Below are 20,351 nucleotides of genomic sequence, written 5' to 3'. Positions count from 1 at the left end.
CGTTGACCCATTCAAGGGACCAAAAGTCATTGTGTCTCAACTTTATGAAAAGTGTAATCAACAATCATTGCAGTGGCCTTTTAACACCAATAATAGTTATATTTTTAAGTGTTTGTGTCAGTATACCTTTTTCTTGTATTTAGAAAACATGAAAACATGAAAACATGAACATTGTAAGTTGAATTGGTTATTTATTTATTTATTTATTATAATTACATTGGAAGACAGTACAGTACTCATTTAACTTGTCAAAAACAAACACAATAAACACCTCCAGCAGTCATTATCAGATGCCACACTGAGATAATACAAATAAATGCACCACGTTGAGTACTTTCATGAGACAGAGCGTCTCTCTCTGTGGCTGCTCTGGTAGCTGCTGGCGTCCACTGACTCGGGCCTGTGAGGGCTCGGGCCCAGGTACTGTTCGAACTCGCTGCGGTCCAGATCGTACAGCATGTCCAGCTGGACCTGTTCCAGGTAAAACTCTAAGGAGGGCCCGGCAGGGCCCAGCAGGCCCCCGTAAACCCTGCTGGACTCCCCCTGATCCACATGGGGACCTGCAGCGTTGGAGAAGCAGTGCTGCATGTGTACGCGCTGACTGCCATAGTACACCTGGTGCTCTGCAGGGTACGCAGGAGGGTTTGGGTACACCGCAGGCTTATTTGATGAGACGTCCACTGCTGCTGTTGTTGGAGTGTGTGGGTAGCTGCTGCGCAAAGGGGGGAAGTTAGCCGGGGAGTTTGTGAAAGCAGTGCTGTTTGGGTAGGATTGCTGCTGGTTCTGGAGCAGGTAGGTGAGGTTATAAGGCACGGAGAAGCCAGAGCTGCAGAGCGAGGGGTGAGAGACCTCTGCAGCCTGTTGTTTGGAGCCCTTCTTCAGCTGCCTCCTCCTGCGGGGCCGGTACTTGTAGTCGGGGTAGTCGATGGTGTGCTGGACTCTCAGACGCTCTGCTTCCTGCATGTATGGACGCTTCTCAACCAGGGACATGGCCTTCCAAGTTTTTCCTGCAGGAACACACAGGGTTAATGATCTGCATATTGGTTTATCAAAACTGACTGAAATGTGAATCAACATTTTATTGTCTTATAAGACCCATTTAAAGCTGTATTGTCTTGGTTTATAAGATATAAGAACTACAAACATGAAACATTTCTAATATTTTTATGAAGGAACAGTTTAATATTCCATAGGGTCACTTTACCTTTAGCAACCACTGGACTTATCAATCACATTTTCAAGCTGTTCATCAATTTCTTACCAAGTATTTTGCTGAGATCCGTGTTCTCCAGGTCTGGGTTAAGCTGCGCTAGCCGCCTGCGCTCCTCTTTGGTCCAGATGATGAAGGCGTTCAGGGGCCGCCTGACCCTCTGCTGCGTCGACGCAGACTTGGCCTCGGGGCTGGCGCAGCTGGAGTCCGAGTTCACGGACAGCGGGCTGGAGGGCCCTGAACTCGGGGAGCGCACCTCGGTCACCTGCTCCCCGTCGACGGAGCCCGAGTCTTCGCCCTCGAACATGGCGCTGTTTGCGCAAAGCTGGAAAGTAGCGGGGTCGTGGCCGAAATGCATGTTTACAGATGGTGATGATGTTGTGGCTCTGCTGCAGGCCACTGTCATCCTCCTGGTGGTGCACCGTGACGGATATATGCGGGAGCTCCACCAATGGGAGGCCTGGAGGAGTGGATTTAAGGTGTGAATTCCAGGTGTTTTCTCGGGTCGGTGATAGGCCTATCTGACCCCCCAATCAACCATCCCACGAAACTTAAGAAGTAAAAGAGACGTGAGTCTGTAATAAAACTCAATGTGGCTTTCATATAACAAAAGATCAATGTTTAACGCTTGGATTAATCTATAGAGCCACAAAGCAATCAGAGTTATCAAAGATAAAGTGTTGAACCCGATCGTTTCCCTCTTTATGAGACACATGGAAAATAAAGCACGTCATAAAGTAAACCGATGACAGTTGGACTGAGTTTTATGAAGTTAAAAATAATGCTGTTTATGCCTCTGTAAAAGTCTGGCATATGGTTTGTTATATCCTTCTTTAATCACCAATAATCAATATGTTTGACTGCTCCTATATGTGCATCCATATTAAAAGTCGCTGACATGAGGGTCTTGCGTTTTAATTCGAGAAAAATAGAAATGTTCCTTGATTCACTTATTAAAACCATATTAGGGAAAATCAAATGACACCTTTGCCCATCGGAGATCGATGGACTCTCATCAATAGGTCCTGAGAGGCAGCAGGGTATAGAGGTGAACATCAAAGTGTCCAAGAGGACGGGCTGGTTACTAATTACATTGTGGCTCTCAGCTCTTATCGCCCATCCACTGTCTCTATCGAAGTACATTTTACAGGACTGAAACAAACATGATCAAGGAGTCTTTATTACACGATTACCGCTGACAAATAATTGCTCGACACAAAAACCGATAGGTGTGTACAAAGGGGCGTGATGAGCTCACATTTAGGACATCAAATAAACTAAATAGCTGCATTTCGTCTCTGACATTTATTCATTTCAATAAAAAAAGATGGGGAAAACATACTGAAATAGACCGAGTGAGTACACACGCTTGTTGTGAATTATTCATATGACTATTTTAGCTCATGTAGTGCAAAGAATATCGGAATAAACTCATTTCCAAGCACTACAAACACTTATAATAGTTATAAATAATGGCTTCATTGTGGTGACACAAATAAGACATAAGGATAAAGTAGGCAATACTATGAAGTCACTAGAGTAAAAATACTACAATGACGTTGTTACTGAAAAAGCACTGAACAGAATATTGTAGAATTATTAGCCATAAAAACATTGATAATGATAATTCTGTGTATCCCGCATTAATGTTCTCTCCGAAAAAAACCCTAACGTGTGTGATCCCACTTTAGTATATTAGGATGTCATTACAGGTGCTTGCTGCGGTTTCAATGAATATCTGTTTTTGAGACTGCTGACGAACATTACACAGACAATCGTCTCCATTATGGTGACAGCGGCGACGTTACATCTGCAATACACGGTCCCACAGTAATACCTGCACCTGCTTTGTCCCGGCAGACGAGTCACTTATGCAGCTCCTTTAAATTGTAAATACAGTGTGTATTATGGTTTACAGCAGAGAGGTAATACACAAGGAAAAACAGGACTGGTTTGGGGTTTGTTTTGTTGGAGAAAACTTGCAGAAAACATCTGAGTCTATATATGAAAGGCGTCTACTGTTAAATTATGACATATTAACTTTTGCATACTTTTATATTCTGGGAATCTTCCTAACCATGCATGAGAAGTACATCAGGTTTAATGGAGCTTTATATCTTAATCAAAAGACCTGATCAACACTGTGATATTGGCACATTCTATAACAGAAGGGATATAAAGACATGTGCTCTTTGACAACTGGACTTACACCATTCTGTAACAGTCGCAACTGATAAAGTGGCACCTGGCTTTGAGAGGAAGATAACATTAAAACATCAATACAAACCTAAAAACAAAGATTTTTTAAAAAGCTGTATTGAAACAGAATGATCCATTTGAATGAACCACGTGTGTGTATAGTTGGTATTTGGTGGAGGGAGAGGGGCGCTCGTTTTCTTCACAGCTTGTCAGAATTAGAGGTCGAATCCACATCCGCGGTGTTGAACGGGACGCACGCGCCAACGCGCAGTGAAAAGCACTAATGGATTGAATCAATTAGCTTGAACGACTCAGCGTGAATACAATAACGTTAGTTTCGGCTGAGCTTCTCTGTGGATTGAGTGTGGAATTAAAGCTTGAAGACGTCGTCAATTTATTTAGTATATTAATTTACCACCAGGACGTTTAAATGACATGATTCGGCTGTACAGTGAATTAAGGGTGATTGGGTTTTAGGCCACATTGAATAACATGTATTTTCTCGACTGAGGAGTGAAAATAAAAACCTTTAGTTTATTTTAAAACTACGTACTTTGCGACGTCACGTAGGTGGGAGGGGCAAACATCAAACAGGAAGTTGACCCTGCAAAACATGAGGTGAGGAAAAGGACATTTCATAAGGTCATAAAATGAACAAATATAATCCACAAAGCTTTGATGGAAACATGAACGTGATGTACTACGGCAACAAAATCGGTAAAAATGTGTTGATATGATGTTTCTATTTTTGGAATTATGTTGTTTAGGTGGTTGGGACAGTGTTAAAAGGCTTCTCTAGTGAATACAAATATCCAACTTGTAAAGAACCATTGTGCTCTGGTTTGTGGTTAAGTGTCATCGGCCCTTTATTCTGGCCCTGTTGATGAATCCTAATCTATAAGGTGACTGTAGGGTATCATTGCATTGTCTCACAGCCAAACAAGCAGAATGGGCACTATGCTTTCTGAATAGGGATTGTTCTCCGTGGCTTTCTGATCACAGTGTGCGATTGTATTGGACAGAAGTCATATATGGGACACTCCTCTCCGTCTTCACTTTGGATGGCCAAGCGGGCACAGGTAGAGCCGAAGACCTGCAGGAGTCCGTGACAGTTTAGCAGGATTTACAAAGCCCATCGTGGATTCTCTGGATGACGCTCAGGGTTGGATATTAGCTCGATTTGGAGCACTTATTTATAGTCTGATATGATTTGTAGGAGAAAAGGATGGTTTCCTGAACACATTGTCTCTGTGCGGACCATAGCTTTCTTTGCGAGTGAAGATGCCACAACAGCTGCTGAACTCTTGACTCCTCTCTTTTTATGGATATTTGAGGATTTTCTGACCTGAGGACATCCATCCAAAGAACAAAACCACAGGAGCGTGAAGCAGGAGGCCTGTGTCTTGACCTCTGGTAATGAAGCACTGTATTCCTGACTGTCCTCAGTGCCATCCCACCGACTTTCCTTACAGTGGCTCGTTCATAAAGCGCTGCATTGTTTCGTAGCTGGAAGGTGTGAAAGGGGATATAATGACCGTGATCTTCGCGGCCAGGGACTGTACTGCATTGTGTTGTATTGTGTGGGCACAGCAGGGCAGCATCAAGATACACTCTGTCAAGACTCACACACCATTCTATGCAGTGGTGTCCCCCCCCCCCCACCGCTCCCACCTCCACGTCTTAATCACGTGTTTGAGCAGATTCAACAGTAGACTAAGGGCTGGGGTCCTGAGCGCTAGCCTCCACACTCCCCGTGTAAACAGCGCCCTGCCCGGCCGGCCCTATACGTCAGGCCAGCTGAGAGGATTACATGCCCCCCTGGTGTAGACAGGCTTAATGTAGCCTCATTAGCAGAACACAATGATGCCCCCACCTCTGAGCAGAGATAACAGGCCGGGCTCAGCCAGACTTCAAACACAGACTCAAACCTGCAATGTGCAGGGTGCAAAGCCAAAAGAGCAAACCTGAGTACTGAGGATTTGCACATTTGCACTAGTTTTATCCGGCTCACATCATTTAACGATTAGTTTATCGACCACTGAGCAATAGTTACTACTTCCGGTGTCTCACAATGTGAGGATTTACTGCTTTTTCTTTGTCTTAGATGTTTGGAAATTCATTTTATTTGTGTTTTGGGGTGATTCGGATAAAACAATCAATTTTAAGATGTCACTTTTTTGTTTTTTTAAATGCAAAAGCTCAAACAAGCCATCGACAAACATGACTGCAAAAAAGGAAGAACTGAGATAAATAAATGAACCAAAATAAATATAAAAAAGAAGTTAGAAATAAGAAAATGAGATAAAGTGTTAAAGTTACTGAGAACACATTTCTAGGGAGTCAAAGTCCTTTCAATTACTTTTTACTATTAATATATTCTAAGATTTAACAGAGACGGCGAATTCGTTGCTTTTGTATTTTCTGCATTTTTTTTAAGCAAACAATTAAATAATTCATCTTAAAAAACAATCGACGGACCAACTGATGATGAAAATAATCATTAGTCGCAGTTTGAAAATCAAATTAAATATCAGAATTATTATTTAGTCGATAAATGACTAATGTGCACTTACTGTTGATATACCAAGAAAACATCCATCGAATCTTCAGTCTGGCTCTTCACTTGCAGTCTCACTGGTCTCTCATCGTATTGCATTCGTCTGTCATGCAGACTGGCTAATGAGGCAAAGCTCCACTCGTGCCGAAAAAAAGTGCTATTCTTTGTAAATTAGGAACTGTATTGTACTGATAAGAGTCTTATCTGAGGAATTGAATGAGTCTTCCAGTTATTTTATCGTCCAGACAGCTGAGCTTTGGATGTTACTGTCATTGTGCCACTGCAGGCCGCTTATTATACATTATATTATATATTTACATCCATGTTTCTGGACACAAAGTCCCCCTACAGTAGTATTTGTGTAAATCTGACCTTGATGCAGGTCAATGCGTCTCTCCTCTGCAGACAGAAGAATCGACGGCTGCATTTAGCTGTAATTAGCCCTCATTTATTAACTGGAACTGAGACCTGTGAGACACCGTGATACCGGTGTCTGTCTTAAACGGCTCATTCACGGCAGCAGATAACCAAAACAATCTGGGCTGCTCAGCTCAGCTCCTGCAGCAATGCTTGGATGTTTAATTAAATAGTGTGAACTGGTTAGACTCAGACATTAGATTATTTGGAGCATGAAACCAGAGCCCTAAAACAGACCAACAAATCTTTTTAGCCAAAGTGAATGGCTGTTTTCTGTGTAATTGGGGGAGAAAACACTTGATTGGATTTCTTTATTCTTTCAAGCAAACCCTCTGCAGCCACACATTTCACAGACTTGATGTTTTTGCTCGCTCGTTTTCTCTCTTTTTGCTCGTCTGAGACTTGATACAAATTCAAAAGGATCTGCTGCTTTGAAGATAAGCGCTGTAGTTCTGCCATAAACAATGATTGTGCTGTTTCTTTCCTGTGGCGTGATTTATTTTAAGTATTACGCTGTAAGGATTTGGGCTGGTTTTCCTGGCAGGGCCGGCTGTGTCCGTATCCACGACTTGTGTAGTTTATTGGATACTTGAGATTCAGGAAAAACACTCAGGGAACCACAAGCAAAGTCATCAAAGTGTAACCTTTGTGTCTTATGGCAACACATAATGACACGTACAGACAGGGTAAGAAACCCACCGAAAAGGCTTCATTTTTATTATTGTATTAAAAACAATTAAAGAATTATATTTACCTCAGCTTGGTGCATCATATTTTCTTGTCACTTTATTTGTATTCTTATAATAATAATTGAGACCTGCCTTCCAGTAAGAGGGGACTTTGTATAGAAACACAATGCTTGCGGTCTTGCACACACAAACATATGCTTCCTTTGATAAAGTGTTTTTAAACCAGCAGAAACTCGATGGCAGCGTCCCTTAAGACAATATCTGCGTAAAATACCAAGTTATTTATAGTGAGTGTGCCATTTTGACTTCAAAAAACAAACATTAGCGTAATGGAGAGCTTGAACACGAGAGAACAATTATACAGCCCAAACCTACCAGCGTATATTCTGGTACAGGCAGTCGATTGCAATATCGCAAACATCTTAATGAGATTCTGCTTCACAATAACTTGGCTGTCATTTTTAAATCTCAGCAAAAGAAGACTTGAAATATGTACATTTTGGGAAAGTGGGGGATAAATATCAAGATTAAGTCACAGTAATCGCCTTTAGATCTCAAAGCATAGACTTTTTTTTTTTCATGGCACTTTTATGTCCGAGGCATAATGGGGTTAAAGTTGTATGTATGCGTTTGTCTGTGATTGTACTCCAAGAGGATGGAGTGAGATCTTTTGAACGTCCACACCAGGATACAGCTGCATATGACTAATTTAAACCCCCCCCCCCTACCACGGCCTAGGCAACCCATTTCACAAGTAACACACATCGCCAGGCATCTGTTTCCTGTTTTCATTCTTTGAGTTATCTTATTTTCCTTATTTCCCCCTCACCTGTTACAGTTCACGTTCCTTCCATCACGCCGCACGGGCCAGTTGTGCTTTGACACGAGGCCGTCAGACCAGAATATACCGTTTAAAATATAATATATAATATAATATAACACCAAACACTTCTTTCTAACAGTTTTTAATATAAACAGAAAACATGTCCAAGACTATCATCCAAAAATCTGTATTTTTCAGATTCTTTCCATGAGATACTGTACATAAAGATATATTTTACGTCTCGCACCTATGAGCTGTAATATTTCAGGAGTTTCTCATCAGTTGGTTTCAGGATCTTCTTCTCTGGCATGCTAACGACCCATCCTGGAGAGAGGCCAAAGAAGATCTGTCGAACATCCTTCCTCATGGAGAGCATGTGATACAGTTCATCCTTTGAAATGTCTGGCAAAATATATCCGTACTTCTGTGCCAGGGCGAGCCGGGCCTGCTGGATTTTCTCCGGGTCTGCCAAGTAACCCCGGTTTTCAGCATCTCTGTAATATGGGACCATGTCCTCCCCGGGTAACATTCGCTTTGGGATGGGCTGCCCACGTAAGAAGAACGGGACGGGCTTGATGACGATCCCTGCGTAAAAGAGATTGTAGTTATTGTCTAAAATACACAAGATGAACATTATAACGTCAGTGAGGGTGTAAGACTGATCCGTCATTAGTTACCAAGACTTATAGGATCATAGAAACTGGTAGTGATGACCCCTCCGTTCTTCTCAATAGCAGCTACGACTCCTTCAGAAGCTCTCTGAACCTCAATGTTGATTTTTGCGGCAAAAATATCGGCACCCTGGAACAGAGAAAGCACATGAAAGGAGCAACTTCTGTCAGAGCTGTGTGAAAAAAAACAAGGTAAAAAAAACAACATCTTGACCTGTGATAGAATGACAACGTTGTTATGTGGTGCCACCTACTGGCACAAGATGACCATCAAATGGCTCAGTGAGCAATGGAAGCAAAATCAGAGTGTCTAGAGTGTAATGAAGTTGTTCTTTCTCCACGTCTATAACTTGCGGTCAGTCTTAGGTATCTTTTTCAAAAGACACAACTAAAGATCTTCATTTCTCGTTTCATTGATGCGACGGGTGAACAAGTCCATAATCAACAGCATGCCTGTCAACATACCTCCTCAACGAGCTGGACTCCATAGTCCCTCTTCAGAGGCTGGACCGTCACTCCTCTGGCGTTGACCAGCTGGGTCAGGTCTATGGGCTGGGTCGGGTCGACTCGGCCCAGATCAATCAGGTACTGCAGTCGTTTCAATGACAGAGGCTGGTACTGCTGCCGCCGACTGAGGAGGAGCACGCAAAAAGTGTTCAAAATTATTTGTAATTACCACAATCTGGCGCTCAGTTTAGCAAAAATGCTTTCAAAGTACAATACAAAAATCATCTGTGCAAAAACTACGCTGACTGAATTATTTACCAAGCAACAGCGAAAACAAAATAATCTTTTGGGAAGGAACAATACGGTGTCTTTGGGTGAAAGTGGCTTTCTTTCAAAATAAGTGCATCAACATGTGTAGGGTTTGGTGTTTTGAACAGAGTTTTACCACCAGATATTGTGACAAATACCCAAATATAAGACTGAAACTAACTGAGGTAGTAGTAGAAGTTTAATTTAAGAAATGCATCTAGTGGAGAGATGTTTGCACAAGTTTAACAGGGAATCATAAAGGCTATTTAGCATTTTAAATGAGAACTTGTAATATATGATCTATTCGTTTGCATACCTTATAACAACAAAGACTGCATTTATTTTGCAAAACACTCACTGGTTAATTTAAAAGGTGGAGAACAGGGTGACAAGTTGTTTTTACCTGTGTCCTTCATTGTAGCCATATTTAGGGATTGCGAGATAAAACGGAGTTTGACCCCCTTCGAATCCCAGCCGAGGCCGGGTGCCTCTCTGTCGCTCTCCTTTGTGTCCTCGGCCGCTCCTGTTGCCACCATGCTGTCCTCTGCCCCGCCGCGTCTTCTACAATCACAGAAACATCGTAGCTAATGTATCCATTCCATCAAAACAACAGACAGGATGTTAGCATTTGTCTCCACTGGCTAGCATAACGTGCTAACTAGCTCTGTCAGCTAGAATGGGCAGCAAAAAGATCGCTTTAATACAGATGCCACATTAAAACTTACCAGCTTTGTAGCTCCCGGTTCAGGCCGCAAGTTTGCTAAAGTTATCCTGGGCAGATTCTGCAAAGCGCTCAACGCTTTGCCACCAGCTTTTTTGGGGAAAGACATGTTTCTGTTGCTCACATGTCAAAGACGGCCAAACCAAGGACATGTAGGTCACGTGACCGAGGTGAGCGGAAGTACTTCTTCGTAGCTTGGATTTCAAAATAAAAGCACGACCATCAAAATGTACTATAAACCGTTGAGCTGTGACGCATTATCGGTGATTGCCATTAAATATTAGTATCGTTTAAGGTTAGCGAAGTAAACGCAATAACCGTCTAAACGTTTAATCGGTAAATAGAACAAATAAACAAAACATTTTAACATTTTAAATCTGTGTCAAGGGTCACGACACAATATGCTACATGTTCAAACGACACATCTAATATCTATTTCGTAATGTAATACTTTTCTTGTTGCATAATCTCATTGTCTCTATTTCAGAGGTGTCGAAATGTACTTTGCTTTTGAGCCGCTATTCAAGTAGCGGTTATTGACATTTCAACCAACCAATCAGTGCTTTGCATCTGTGGAAAACCTCCGATGACGGCCAATCACGTAAAATGAGGGGGCGGAACTAAATAAAAAACGGTGTCAGTTCAGGTGGAGAATAGTGTTATCCCGGCGGTGTATTATTTTACAACAAAATCCAACTTATACAGAGAAATTCACGACTGCCAGAGGTAAATACGAGGCCGCGGTTCGTTGACCACCATCTTGGGTCGACATTCGTCTTTTTAACTGTCTGGTATTTGACAGCCAGAGTCGGGTTGACAGTTATTAGCTCACAGTAGCTAACTTGTCCCTGTACCAGCTGCCTCAGCGCTGCATGTGCGGCAATAACATGTCAGCGCCCTTACCTGCCATTGTGCCTGCTGCCCGGAAAGCAACTGCGGCGGTGAGTTAACCAGACAACACTAGTTAACTAGTCAGCTCGTTGAAGTTAAAACAAAAGTAAAACCAATAACTACACTGCTGACATGCAAAAGCCTATAACTCACCTGTGTGTTTTATACAGGTGATATTTCTGCATGGCCTTGGTGATACTGGGTAAGTTACAGGCGGACAGCTTATTTTTCTCCTTTGGTGCAACATTATTTTCACCTGTCGCTCATATAGACGGTCTACTTTTATTTGAATTGGTTTGATTTTTGTCCAATATGACAGGCATGGCTGGGCAGAAGGTTTCGCAGGCATCAGGTTGCCACATGTGAAATACATCTGTCCACACGCGTAAGTATTCACAGCAGCAAAAGTCTGAAAGCACCTAATTTCAACACATATAGCATATCTTCCACTGTAATAGACATTAACGGTGTGAAATCTCTAAACGTATTGATAAGTCAGTCGCTGCAACATCTGTATGTTTTGTGCAGTTAAGCCACGTTTTGATTTAACGTCTCTTCATTGACTACAGTCCCACCATGCCTGTTTCTTTGAACATGAGAATGTCCATGCCTTCTTGGTGAGTATCGCAGTATTTGAACCCGTTTGAAGAGACTGCGGACCATCACAAACACAATGAGCCTCACATGTTTTCCCTCACGTACAGGTTTGATATCTACGGGTTGAGCCCAGACGCAAGCGAAGATGAGGCTGGTATTAAAAGAGCGTCGGAGAACCGTACGTCCTTTTTAATTTAATCTTAACTCATGATAGAGATGTGCTGCTGTTTTTTGCTGCGTAAAGAGCTTGCGAGTCCGATTTGATTCTAAGCGTTATTTAATTTCCTCACAGTTAAAGCCTTGATAGACCAAGAAGTGAAAAATGGAATTCCTTCACACAGAATCCTCCTGGGTGGATTTTCACAGGTAAGTGTGCCTTGTATGCAAATGACTGGTTGCATAACGCTGTTTTTACGGTGAGTCAGTGCTTATGTATTTAATGTATTTGAATAACCAAATCCAAAAGGTACATCCGCGTTAAGTGCACTTCTCAAGGCACTCCCTTTTACCAAGGCGTGCTTAGAATACATCTGAGGTCAAAAAACGTGCTACTTTGGAGTGAAGAAACTCAAAATGTGAAGGAATTACAGTGTAATGCTGATAGATAAATATGAGTGACCAGATGAGTTGCGTGTAAGATTCAATCAACAACTTTTTGGGGGAAAATGTTATGAAATTTGCTTTCTGGTGGAGAGTTATGTGAGAGGAGCATAGTCTCATATTTGTCCGTTAGATATGAAGCGACAGCCAGTAGCTGGTTAGCTTAGCTTGGAAACACAGGAACAACATCCACCCACCTGCTCCTCTAAAGCTCACTTCTCAACATGTTGCATGTCGGCCGTACAGAAACCACGGTGTAGAAATGACATTTCAACATTTTACGGGTGGGTTACGCATCGGACTGTTTCTAGGCAGACAACCAGAAGAGACTCCAGGTAGTCGCTGTGCGTGGTTCAATAAATAGATCTGCTCCATAACCCTTTAATCCTTACTGTGAAGATCACATGGTCAACACCAACAGCAGAACTTGAGAGATTTGTTAGTATCACTTTGGGCGGGTCCAGCTCTGCAGCAACACGCAGTGGCAGCCATTGAGTGTTTAATTACGAATGCAAATAGACGAAGCTTAAATTAGTTCCAGAGAACAACAGTAGGGCCTGTTGTTGTTACGCAACAGGAATCTGAAATGACCTCCATGCTTTGCTGCCATGAAGCCAATACTTTTATGCTCTTTGTGTCTGTTGATGACAGAGATGGGAGATACGCGACGTAGGATTTAGTTTCCTAAAGTGTTGCTTTGTGTTTTCCAGGGTGGCGCGTTGTCTCTCTACACGGCGTTGACGACGCAGCAGAAGCTAGCTGGAGTAGTCGCTCTGAGCTGCTGGCTTCCTCTCCGCAGTTCCTTCCCTCAGGTAGACAAAACAAAAGACCGAATTTCGATTTTCAGTCTCTTAAATGCAAATTCTTCAGTGGTTTAGTAAATACTCAAACAGAAGTTTACAGAGATCGTTCGCTTGAAAGTTAAAATTCATCTTCTTTGCTAGTTGAAATTGAATTTGAATTGCTTAATAATGTCCATAAAATGTGAACCATTCCTTTAATTACAGTAAAGGAATATCCTGCAGCGAAATCCTAATCTGTCATAATGAGATCATGTGAATAATCCTAATCTCTTCTATTCTCAGGCGTCTGCCAACAGTGTTAACAAGGACATGCACGTCCTCCAGTGCCACGGAGATGCCGACCCCCTGGTGCCGTTTGTGTTCGGCAGCCAGACGGCGGAGAAGATGAAAGGCCTCATCAATCCAAACAACATCACCTTCAAGTCGTACCGGGGTCTCCCTCACAGCGCCTGTCCAGAGGTCCGCGTCGAAAAGTCCCCATGTGACTCTGGGAGCTCTCGTTTCGTTCTGTGTTATATACCTGATTTTTGCTTTTATTCTGTATCTTGTGCAGGAAATGGTGGACGTGAAGCGATTCATAGAGAAGCAGCTTCCTCCCATCACCGACGTATGAGCTCGGGAGCAACCGCACAACGCCATCGGGGTCCTTTTGGGCTCGACCCCGGCGAGACGTGAGGAACCGCTGACTTACTTGAGTCTAAAACCACGCCGCTACTTATTAAAGCCGGACAGGACGGGGCCTTCATGTACACCGGAGACGCATAACGATAAACAATACTGTCTCCTGACCTGGAGCCACACACGCCCCTCAGTGTTAGAGCAACAGTAGTTGCTTGATTGTAAAGCTGCTTGCCGTTGAGACAAGCCATTTCATGCAGGAATCATATGTATTGGAATAACTAGGGCTCTACTTTATGGTTTAATACCGATTAGCTCACAATAAATGGCCTGTTGATTAATGCCCTTTTTTAAATTAATGGCGCCTATGTGTAGTAATGCTAAAACAAGTTATTAGTCGAGAAATGAACTCATTTATTTAAAGCATGAAAACATTTGTTGCTTCTGAAATGTTAAGTATTTGCTGATATTTTCTCTCTTTAAAGGTCCAGTATGTAAGATTTAAGGGGAAGTAGGTTTTCATGAGTAACTAGAAACTAAGACTTGTGTTTTCGTTGCCTTAGAAGGAGCCGTTTGTATCTACTTGAGGAGGAGGCTCTCGTCACGGAGCCGGCCGCCATGTTTCTACAGTAGCCCGGAAGAGACAAACCAAACACTGGCTCTAGGGAGGGCCATGCACGTTTTTGCGTCGGCCACCGTATCCCTCCTCCACGCTTGGCACACAGGAGAAGTTTCAGTTGGTTGCAATCTGCAACGTCACCACTAGATGCTGCTATATCCTACATACTGGACCTTTTGAATTATTGTAAATATTATATTTTGGGGTTTTGGATTGTTGTTGGACAAAAAAAAAAGAACAACTTAAAGACAACCACCTGGGCTTTCGTGAGACGTGGACATTTTTCACGCATTTTCAGACAAATAACGTATGCAAAGAAAAGTGTACATTTGAAAGCAGCTTAATATGCAACGCACATAAGAAGCATTTCATATCTAGAACCATGTGTTGAACACACAACAGCAAAAACATACTATTGTGCTTTATTTAATTTGTGAGAATTCCAATAACTATTTCACACATTTATTTTTAAATACACAAACATATCAGTGGTCGCGGTCGTGTATTCAGTTTCCCCACGTTTTGCTTGAATTAAATATAATATGACTAATATCACAGTATTGAAACACAGACAAGATCTATTTCCGGGAACCAGCTCAACAAGTCGTCAAAACTTTTTTTATCTTTGAGAAGAGCTGAAAGCACCAACATGTGAGGTCGTCGTCGCACCATTCATGTTAGACCCGTGGTGCTAGTGTAGAAGATCTTATTCCAAGGCACTTTCCTTCTTAAGTTACTGTTAAATGAAGCCTATTCGAGTCTACAAGAACTGGATATGCATTAAGGCTCACAATATGCCTAAATACAAATGCGGTGCTCACAGATGCATGCTTTCCCTCACAAGGTAGAAAAGTACAATGTCAAGCGCTAGGGATTATATAAAAATATAGATATGCTTTCGAACAAGAGACCGATGCTGGATAGCGTTTGTTCTTGTCTGCTCCAAGTATTTTGGTAAGCTAATCATGGGTAAATAAACAGCAGTTGGCAGCTGGATAAAGACCGGTTTTATGTAGTGTTCATTTTGCTGTCTGTCTTTCTCTAAATAGCAGGACTCCCAACAGGAACACGAGACTCCTTTTCGGGCGGGAAGCATGCGCCATTTTGTTTTGAAAAGCTAAAGTGTGCGGCACTGGAGAGTCTATGGCTCGGGGGGAGGCTCCTCCAGGCTCTTCAGCAGGTCTGTGTACGCAGATGAGTTGATGAAGCGGGGGTAGGAGTCTCTCTGCATCAGCGTGTAGATCTGCAGCTGAGCGTCGTCGAACGTGTGCGAGGTCGACTCCAGCATGTTGCGGTTTATCACCTCTCGAACACGTGAGTCCAAACTGACCTGCAGGAGATGAGCAGGTGAAAGATGTAAATACATCAAATAGAGCTTCAATGATGAGTAGATTGACAGAAACCTAAAGGGCTCCTCTACTTAGAAATAGGACAATTTTCTATTGCTATTTGGTCCCTCTTAAAAAAAACTATTTGCTAAACATATATCGGAGTAGGCCTAATGGCGTCCTGAGCAGAGAATGAAGTCACTCTCCCCCTGAGTGTGTTGTAATCTGAGCATCTCTGTGCTTTGTTGGCGTAGCCGGTTCAGCCGCGTACGCATGTGAGTCCCAGTGCACCCTGGGTAGCTAATCGACCTACAGCGCTGCTGTTGAACAGTGTTTGCTGTTTGCACTGTTAGCTGCTAGCCGCATGCTCAGCCGTCGCCGTGTTGATAGGAAGAAATGCCTCGGTCATAGATCAGCTCTGAATTTGGAATTTATCATCTTTAACTTTGTTTTTTGGGCATTTTGTCTCTATTTTTGTAAAATGATTTCCACTCAAAATATAAATGTAGCACGGTGGAGAGAAAAGTATATTATCTTAGAATTATTATGAACATATGAAGTATAGTTAATTTTTAAATATTGGTTGTCGTGAATATGATATACCGTGACACCCCTAGCAGTGAAGTTCCTCTTTATTTGTCAACAAATTAAGCGTTTTAGTCAATTTTAAAGCAAAAATGACTCCTGCTGCCCTTTTAAGGTTTGTCATAATTGTCATATTGAATCGTGAAAAGAATAGTTTGCAACACGGCAAATAAGCATATTTCGCTAAATGTAGGATATCTTCAGTGATGGTTTGACAATTAACAAGCGACGTCGTCTTGTGTTCTGTGAACTTGTTTCTCATTTCTAACATGTCGACAAAACAAATCCACACAAAGTGATTCATCAAGAAAATAACCATGAGTTGCATGGTGATGATTATCACTGATCACAACTGTAATCATTGCAGCCATAGCGTCATGCAGCGGCTCACCTCTTTGGGAGACAGGATTGAGATGAAGTCCTCGTATATTTGACGGACTTTCTCCTCCACCACGGTCCTGTTGGTCTCCTTTTTGAGCTCCTCGCAGGCGAGCCAGAACATCATGTTCTCCTCGCTGAACTCCGTCCGCAGGAACTGCCTGAAGCAGCCGCGACCCGCTGCACTTTTCATCACCTTCTCAAATGACATCGTCCAGCAGCGAGCGTCATCCAGAGTCGGCTTCGGGCTGAAAGATAAAAGAATTGTGGACGCATTGGTTCCCTGTTATTTAATTCTCTCAGTAAGGACGCACGGAAGGTTGGCGGTGTTCAGCCATTACCTTTCTTCACAATTAGCGGTTCCCTCTGTTCTGCGCTCAAAAGTGGACCTTTGTATTGTCTCGTCTTCACTCCTAACAGTCAAACTGGAAGAAAAAACACAAACAATGAGGCTTGTCATCCAGATTTGATGCAGCATGTTTCCTGGAGTTGTCGACACCAGGAACTTGGAAAGGAGGTCAATTTAGGGCCAATTTCCCAAAATGTCAAACAACTTAACTGGAACTGAATAGGGTTGCCCAAATCATGAAAAACAGCCCCAGACCAACACTATATTCCTTCTGTTACATAACATTACATACAGTTGCTGTTGGCCTGTTATGGTGGTTGTACCACATGACCTACAGTAGATCCAGGAGGATCTCCCGGGAACGTTTGCGTAAATGGTAAAGTATCCCGCGGGGATCACTTGTGTGTAATTAAAATGTCTCCAACACCTGATGTAGCAGCTGGCTGGAGGCTTAATTGGTTCAGGTGAGAGTCCACTGTGAGCCATCCCATCTGGGAATGCGGCTGTTGTGGCTGTGCAACAGTCGGATGGAATTGCTACAGACGTGGAGGCAGAATGTGTTCCTCCTCCTCAGCGGAGTGAAAATGAACGCGGCCGCGTTCTGCACGCAACAGGTTGGCCGTCCTCAAGACGAAGCACGAGTTTAACGGTCGATGATTCCAAAACAGATTAAAAGCCCTGAGGCCTCCGTCCAATGAGATCCAGTGTGGGTCACAGGACCCCTGTGTTCCTGTGATGATGGTGTGGGCGATGGTGTTGAATGGGTGGGAGGACTGAGGCAAAAAAGGAAGTATCCACTATTGAGCTGCTGCTATTCAATGAGGCGTGAGAGAAAGGTCTTCGTGTTATAGAACGATGCGGTTTGCTGCTGTATCACGTTACATTTAGTACGTCTCAAGTACATCATCTGTGATTTACCATCGGCCTTGTTAAAAAAAACAACAACAGACGGGTTGAAACCACGTTTCTGCCAAGAATTCCTCTGATTTTCTGTTTTCAGATACATGGTGTTTTGTTCTGCACTTAAAAACCTGTTGCGTTCACAATCGTGTTGCTTTGAAAAACAACAAATAATAATGTAACAAAATAAATTTGGACGCTTCTTGCAGTAAACTGGAACCTGAATGCACCACGCAGGCAGACGTCTAAACAACTCGCCTGTTGGACCGCATGCGAATAAAGCAATAACAATTATTTGTGGCAAAAATACAACTGCTGAAGCAAGTGAAGCCCAGAAACATGCACTTAAATCTAAAGCAGAGGGGGACGTGGTCCACAGTATTGTAGTGAGTATGAATAGCATGCAGATGGATGAATACAGCTGAAAACAACAGTATGGTCCTTTAAAAAGCATTTGAATGCACAAAGTATGAAAAGCTTGACAGCAAATGAGCACGTAAAACCAAAGATTTGCTTTTTTCTGTAATGCATTTTGTATGATTGTATTATATGACACCGTAGCGCAGCTGACACTGTTGTGGAAGAGATAGAATTGTTAGTGATATTTTGAAGAATTGCCAGATATTAAGATGTCATAACCTGCTTATTTCAGGTTAAATGTCTGCTCCAGTTTTATACTATAGCCGGAATATATATGTTTTAATTTTCTAATCCATGCTATATTAAAAGGAGAAGTTTCAACTGATGTAACACTGTCTTTATTGTTACTTAGGGGAACTAAGGGCTGTAACTAATTATTATTTTCATGATAGATTATTCTGCAGAACGATCAATTGATTGTCTTGCCAAAAAAATGCTAGATAATCATGAAAAAAAGGCCATTACTATTTTGAATGTCTTCTTTTGTCCAAAACTCAAAGATATTTAATTTACATGACATAGACTAAAGAGAAAAGCAGCAAATATTCACAGTTCGTTTTTTAACCAGTGTCAAATGATTCAGTAGCCTGTTAAGTTCCTGTGTGTTGCCGAATTGATAAATCGACTGATTGTTGCAGCTCTGCATGTGAAACAGGGCTCTGAGAACGCGAGCGCATTGGAGTGGCGTTACCAGGAGCAGCTACAGCAGCAGCACCAGCAGAAGCAGCAGGCGTTAGAGGCGTTGGTGGGGGTGTTCCCCATTCTGTTGCGCGCTTGGAGGACACTGGCAGCTGCTTCCTGATGAACCTGCATCTGTCTCTTACGCATCTCCACCCGCTCTGAGCCCATGAACTGCGAAGAGGAGAAGGCATGGAGACCAAAGTGAGAGGTTATTTTTCCTTTTTTTTACTGCAAGAGTATTAGCGCATTGAGCATGAGGCCAACATCTTTCTTAAAACCTGGATGAAGCAATGAAACATGATCAGCTTCATCCTGTTAATTATAGTGCTGATACATTGAACACTGAATTAAACAACAGCGTAGAGGGAAACGTGTCTTGCGGAATGCACGACCGCCACATTGTCATGCAACCTCAATAATCAACATTAAACAATTCGCGTGGTGCGTTTAGGTGCAGATATCGCAATGCAAATTGTGATGAGCAACAACCGCCTTCATCTAACCCAGGGGTGTCAAACTCATTTTCACTCTGGGGCCACATCAGCATCACGGTCGCCCTCAAAGGGCCGGTTGTAAATGTAAGACGGTGTAAATGTAACTACGGTACTCCTAACATAGTTAGTTTAGTTTCCCGGGATATCTGTGACTTCCACAACACGTACTTCCAGTTGTGTGATTTCTCCTCCGCCATTGTTTCCTGTTGCTGGTGCAAAATGCATTCTGGGATATTTGGCTGTCCCAAGTACAGACAAGTCACCTCCGATGCATCCCGGGTAAAATGGGCAGAGCGAGCCACATCCGGGCATTAGGGCCGTGCTTGGCTCGATGTGAACTTTGAATTGGAACAGTACTTGGCTGAGACTGATGACGTTCCAGTACAGAGAAGTACGCATGTTGAGAAACTTGTTGGAAATCCTCTTTATGGGCTGTTGCATCTCCTGTCCACCTGTTGTGATAGTTTTAATGTCGGCACACAGACAACATGCCATCTCATCACTTCGACTTTCTATCTCATAATTTCGACCATGGGGATATTTTTATTTTCACATCTAACTTTAAATTTTTGTAAAAAAAAAAAAAAAAAAATTATTATTTTTTTTTTTTTGCTGGCGGATTCGTGGGCCACATAAAATGTCGTGGTGGGCCGGGTCCGGCCCGCGGGCCGTATGTTTGACACCCCTGATCTAACCTCTCTCTCTCTCTCTGTCTCTCTGTCTCGCTCTCTCTCTCTCTCTCTCTGTCTCCCGCTCTCGCTCTCTCTCTGTCTCCCGCTCTCGCTCTCTCTCTCTCTCTCTCTCTCTCGCTCGCTCGCTCGCTCTCTCTCTCGCTCTCTCTCGCTCGCTCTCTCTCTCTCCTCTCTCTCTCTCTCTCTCTCTCTCTCTCTCTCTCTCTCTCTCTCTCTCTCTCTCTCTCTCTCTCTCTCTCTCTCTCTCTCTCTCTCTCTCTCTCTCTCTCTCTCTCTCTCTCTCTGTGTCTCTGTGTCTCTCTCTGTCTCTGTGTCTCTCTCTCTCTCTCTCTCTCTCTCTCTCTCTCTCTCTC

The 20,351-nt window shown here is 42.8% G+C and overlaps 4 protein-coding genes across 4 annotated transcripts; 1 reads left to right on the top strand and 3 right to left on the bottom strand.

The window, feature by feature from the left end:
- Positions 1–336: 336 nt before the first annotated feature.
- On the bottom strand, positions 337–1,568 carry sox32 (SRY-box transcription factor 32; the record flags this gene model as incomplete). The annotated part of the gene is made up of 2 exons (XM_079292553.1): positions 337–1,007; positions 1,262–1,568. The coding sequence occupies 2 exons, from the start codon at positions 1,566–1,568 to the stop codon at positions 337–339; spliced, it is 978 nt and encodes a 325-aa protein (XP_079148679.1).
- Positions 1,569–8,027: 6,459 nt separating this feature from the next.
- mrpl15 (mitochondrial ribosomal protein L15) lies at positions 8,028–10,194 on the bottom strand. Its single transcript, XM_079292472.1, has 5 exons — positions 10,048–10,194; positions 9,726–9,883; positions 9,032–9,197; positions 8,573–8,696; positions 8,028–8,480 (listed from the first exon to the last, which is right to left on the bottom strand). The coding sequence occupies exons 1-5, from the start codon at positions 10,150–10,152 to the stop codon at positions 8,143–8,145; spliced, it is 891 nt and encodes a 296-aa protein (XP_079148598.1). The 5' UTR covers positions 10,153–10,194; the 3' UTR covers positions 8,028–8,142.
- Positions 10,195–10,687: 493 nt separating this feature from the next.
- LOC306793884 (acyl-protein thioesterase 1-like) lies at positions 10,688–15,232 on the top strand. Its single transcript, XM_079291680.1, has 9 exons — positions 10,688–10,984; positions 11,105–11,136; positions 11,254–11,319; positions 11,504–11,551; positions 11,639–11,709; positions 11,824–11,897; positions 12,842–12,943; positions 13,217–13,393; positions 13,488–15,232. The coding sequence occupies exons 1-9, from the start codon at positions 10,916–10,918 to the stop codon at positions 13,545–13,547; spliced, it is 699 nt and encodes a 232-aa protein (XP_079147806.1). The 5' UTR covers positions 10,688–10,915; the 3' UTR covers positions 13,548–15,232.
- Positions 15,233–15,312: 80 nt separating this feature from the next.
- LOC306794399 (regulator of G-protein signaling 20-like) lies at positions 15,313–18,983 on the bottom strand (the record flags this gene model as incomplete). Its single annotated transcript, XM_079292447.1, has 4 exons — positions 18,823–18,983; positions 16,804–16,887; positions 16,476–16,710; positions 15,313–15,501 (listed from the first exon to the last, which is right to left on the bottom strand). The coding sequence occupies exons 1-4, from the start codon at positions 18,978–18,980 to the stop codon at positions 15,313–15,315; spliced, it is 666 nt and encodes a 221-aa protein (XP_079148573.1). The 5' UTR covers positions 18,981–18,983.
- Between the last annotated feature and the right edge of the window lie 1,368 nt (positions 18,984–20,351).

This window comes from Melanostigma gelatinosum (genome assembly GCF_949748355.1).
Source record: "Melanostigma gelatinosum genome assembly, chromosome: 20".
In the NCBI taxonomy this organism is placed as follows: Eukaryota; Metazoa; Chordata; class Actinopteri; order Perciformes; family Zoarcidae; genus Melanostigma; species Melanostigma gelatinosum.
Note: the sequence above shows the minus strand (reverse complement) of the source record. Positions and strands in the feature narration are given on the sequence as shown.

Bases quoted from the DNA above. Each gene is read 5' to 3' on its own strand.
- LOC306793884 (XM_079291680.1), top strand. From the start codon at position 10,916: ATGTGCGGCAATAACATGTCAGCGCCCTTACCTGCCATTGTGCCTGCT. The intron at 10,985-11,104 runs GTGAGTTAACCA...TGTTTTATACAG, and splicing joins CCCGGAAAGCAACTGCGGCG to GTGATATTTCTGCATGGCCT. The intron at 13,394-13,487 runs GTCCGCGTCGAA...TATCTTGTGCAG, and splicing joins CTCACAGCGCCTGTCCAGAG to GAAATGGTGGACGTGAAGCG.
- mrpl15 (XM_079292472.1), bottom strand. From the start codon at position 10,152: ATGTCTTTCCCCAAAAAAGCTGGTGGCAAAGCGTTGAGCGCTTTGCAG. The intron at 9,198-9,725 runs GTAAAAACAACT...GCTCCTCCTCAG, and splicing joins GGCTACAATGAAGGACACAG to TCGGCGGCAGCAGTACCAGC. The intron at 8,481-8,572 runs GTAACTAATGAC...TCTTTTACGCAG, and splicing joins CTATGATCCTATAAGTCTTG to GGATCGTCATCAAGCCCGTC.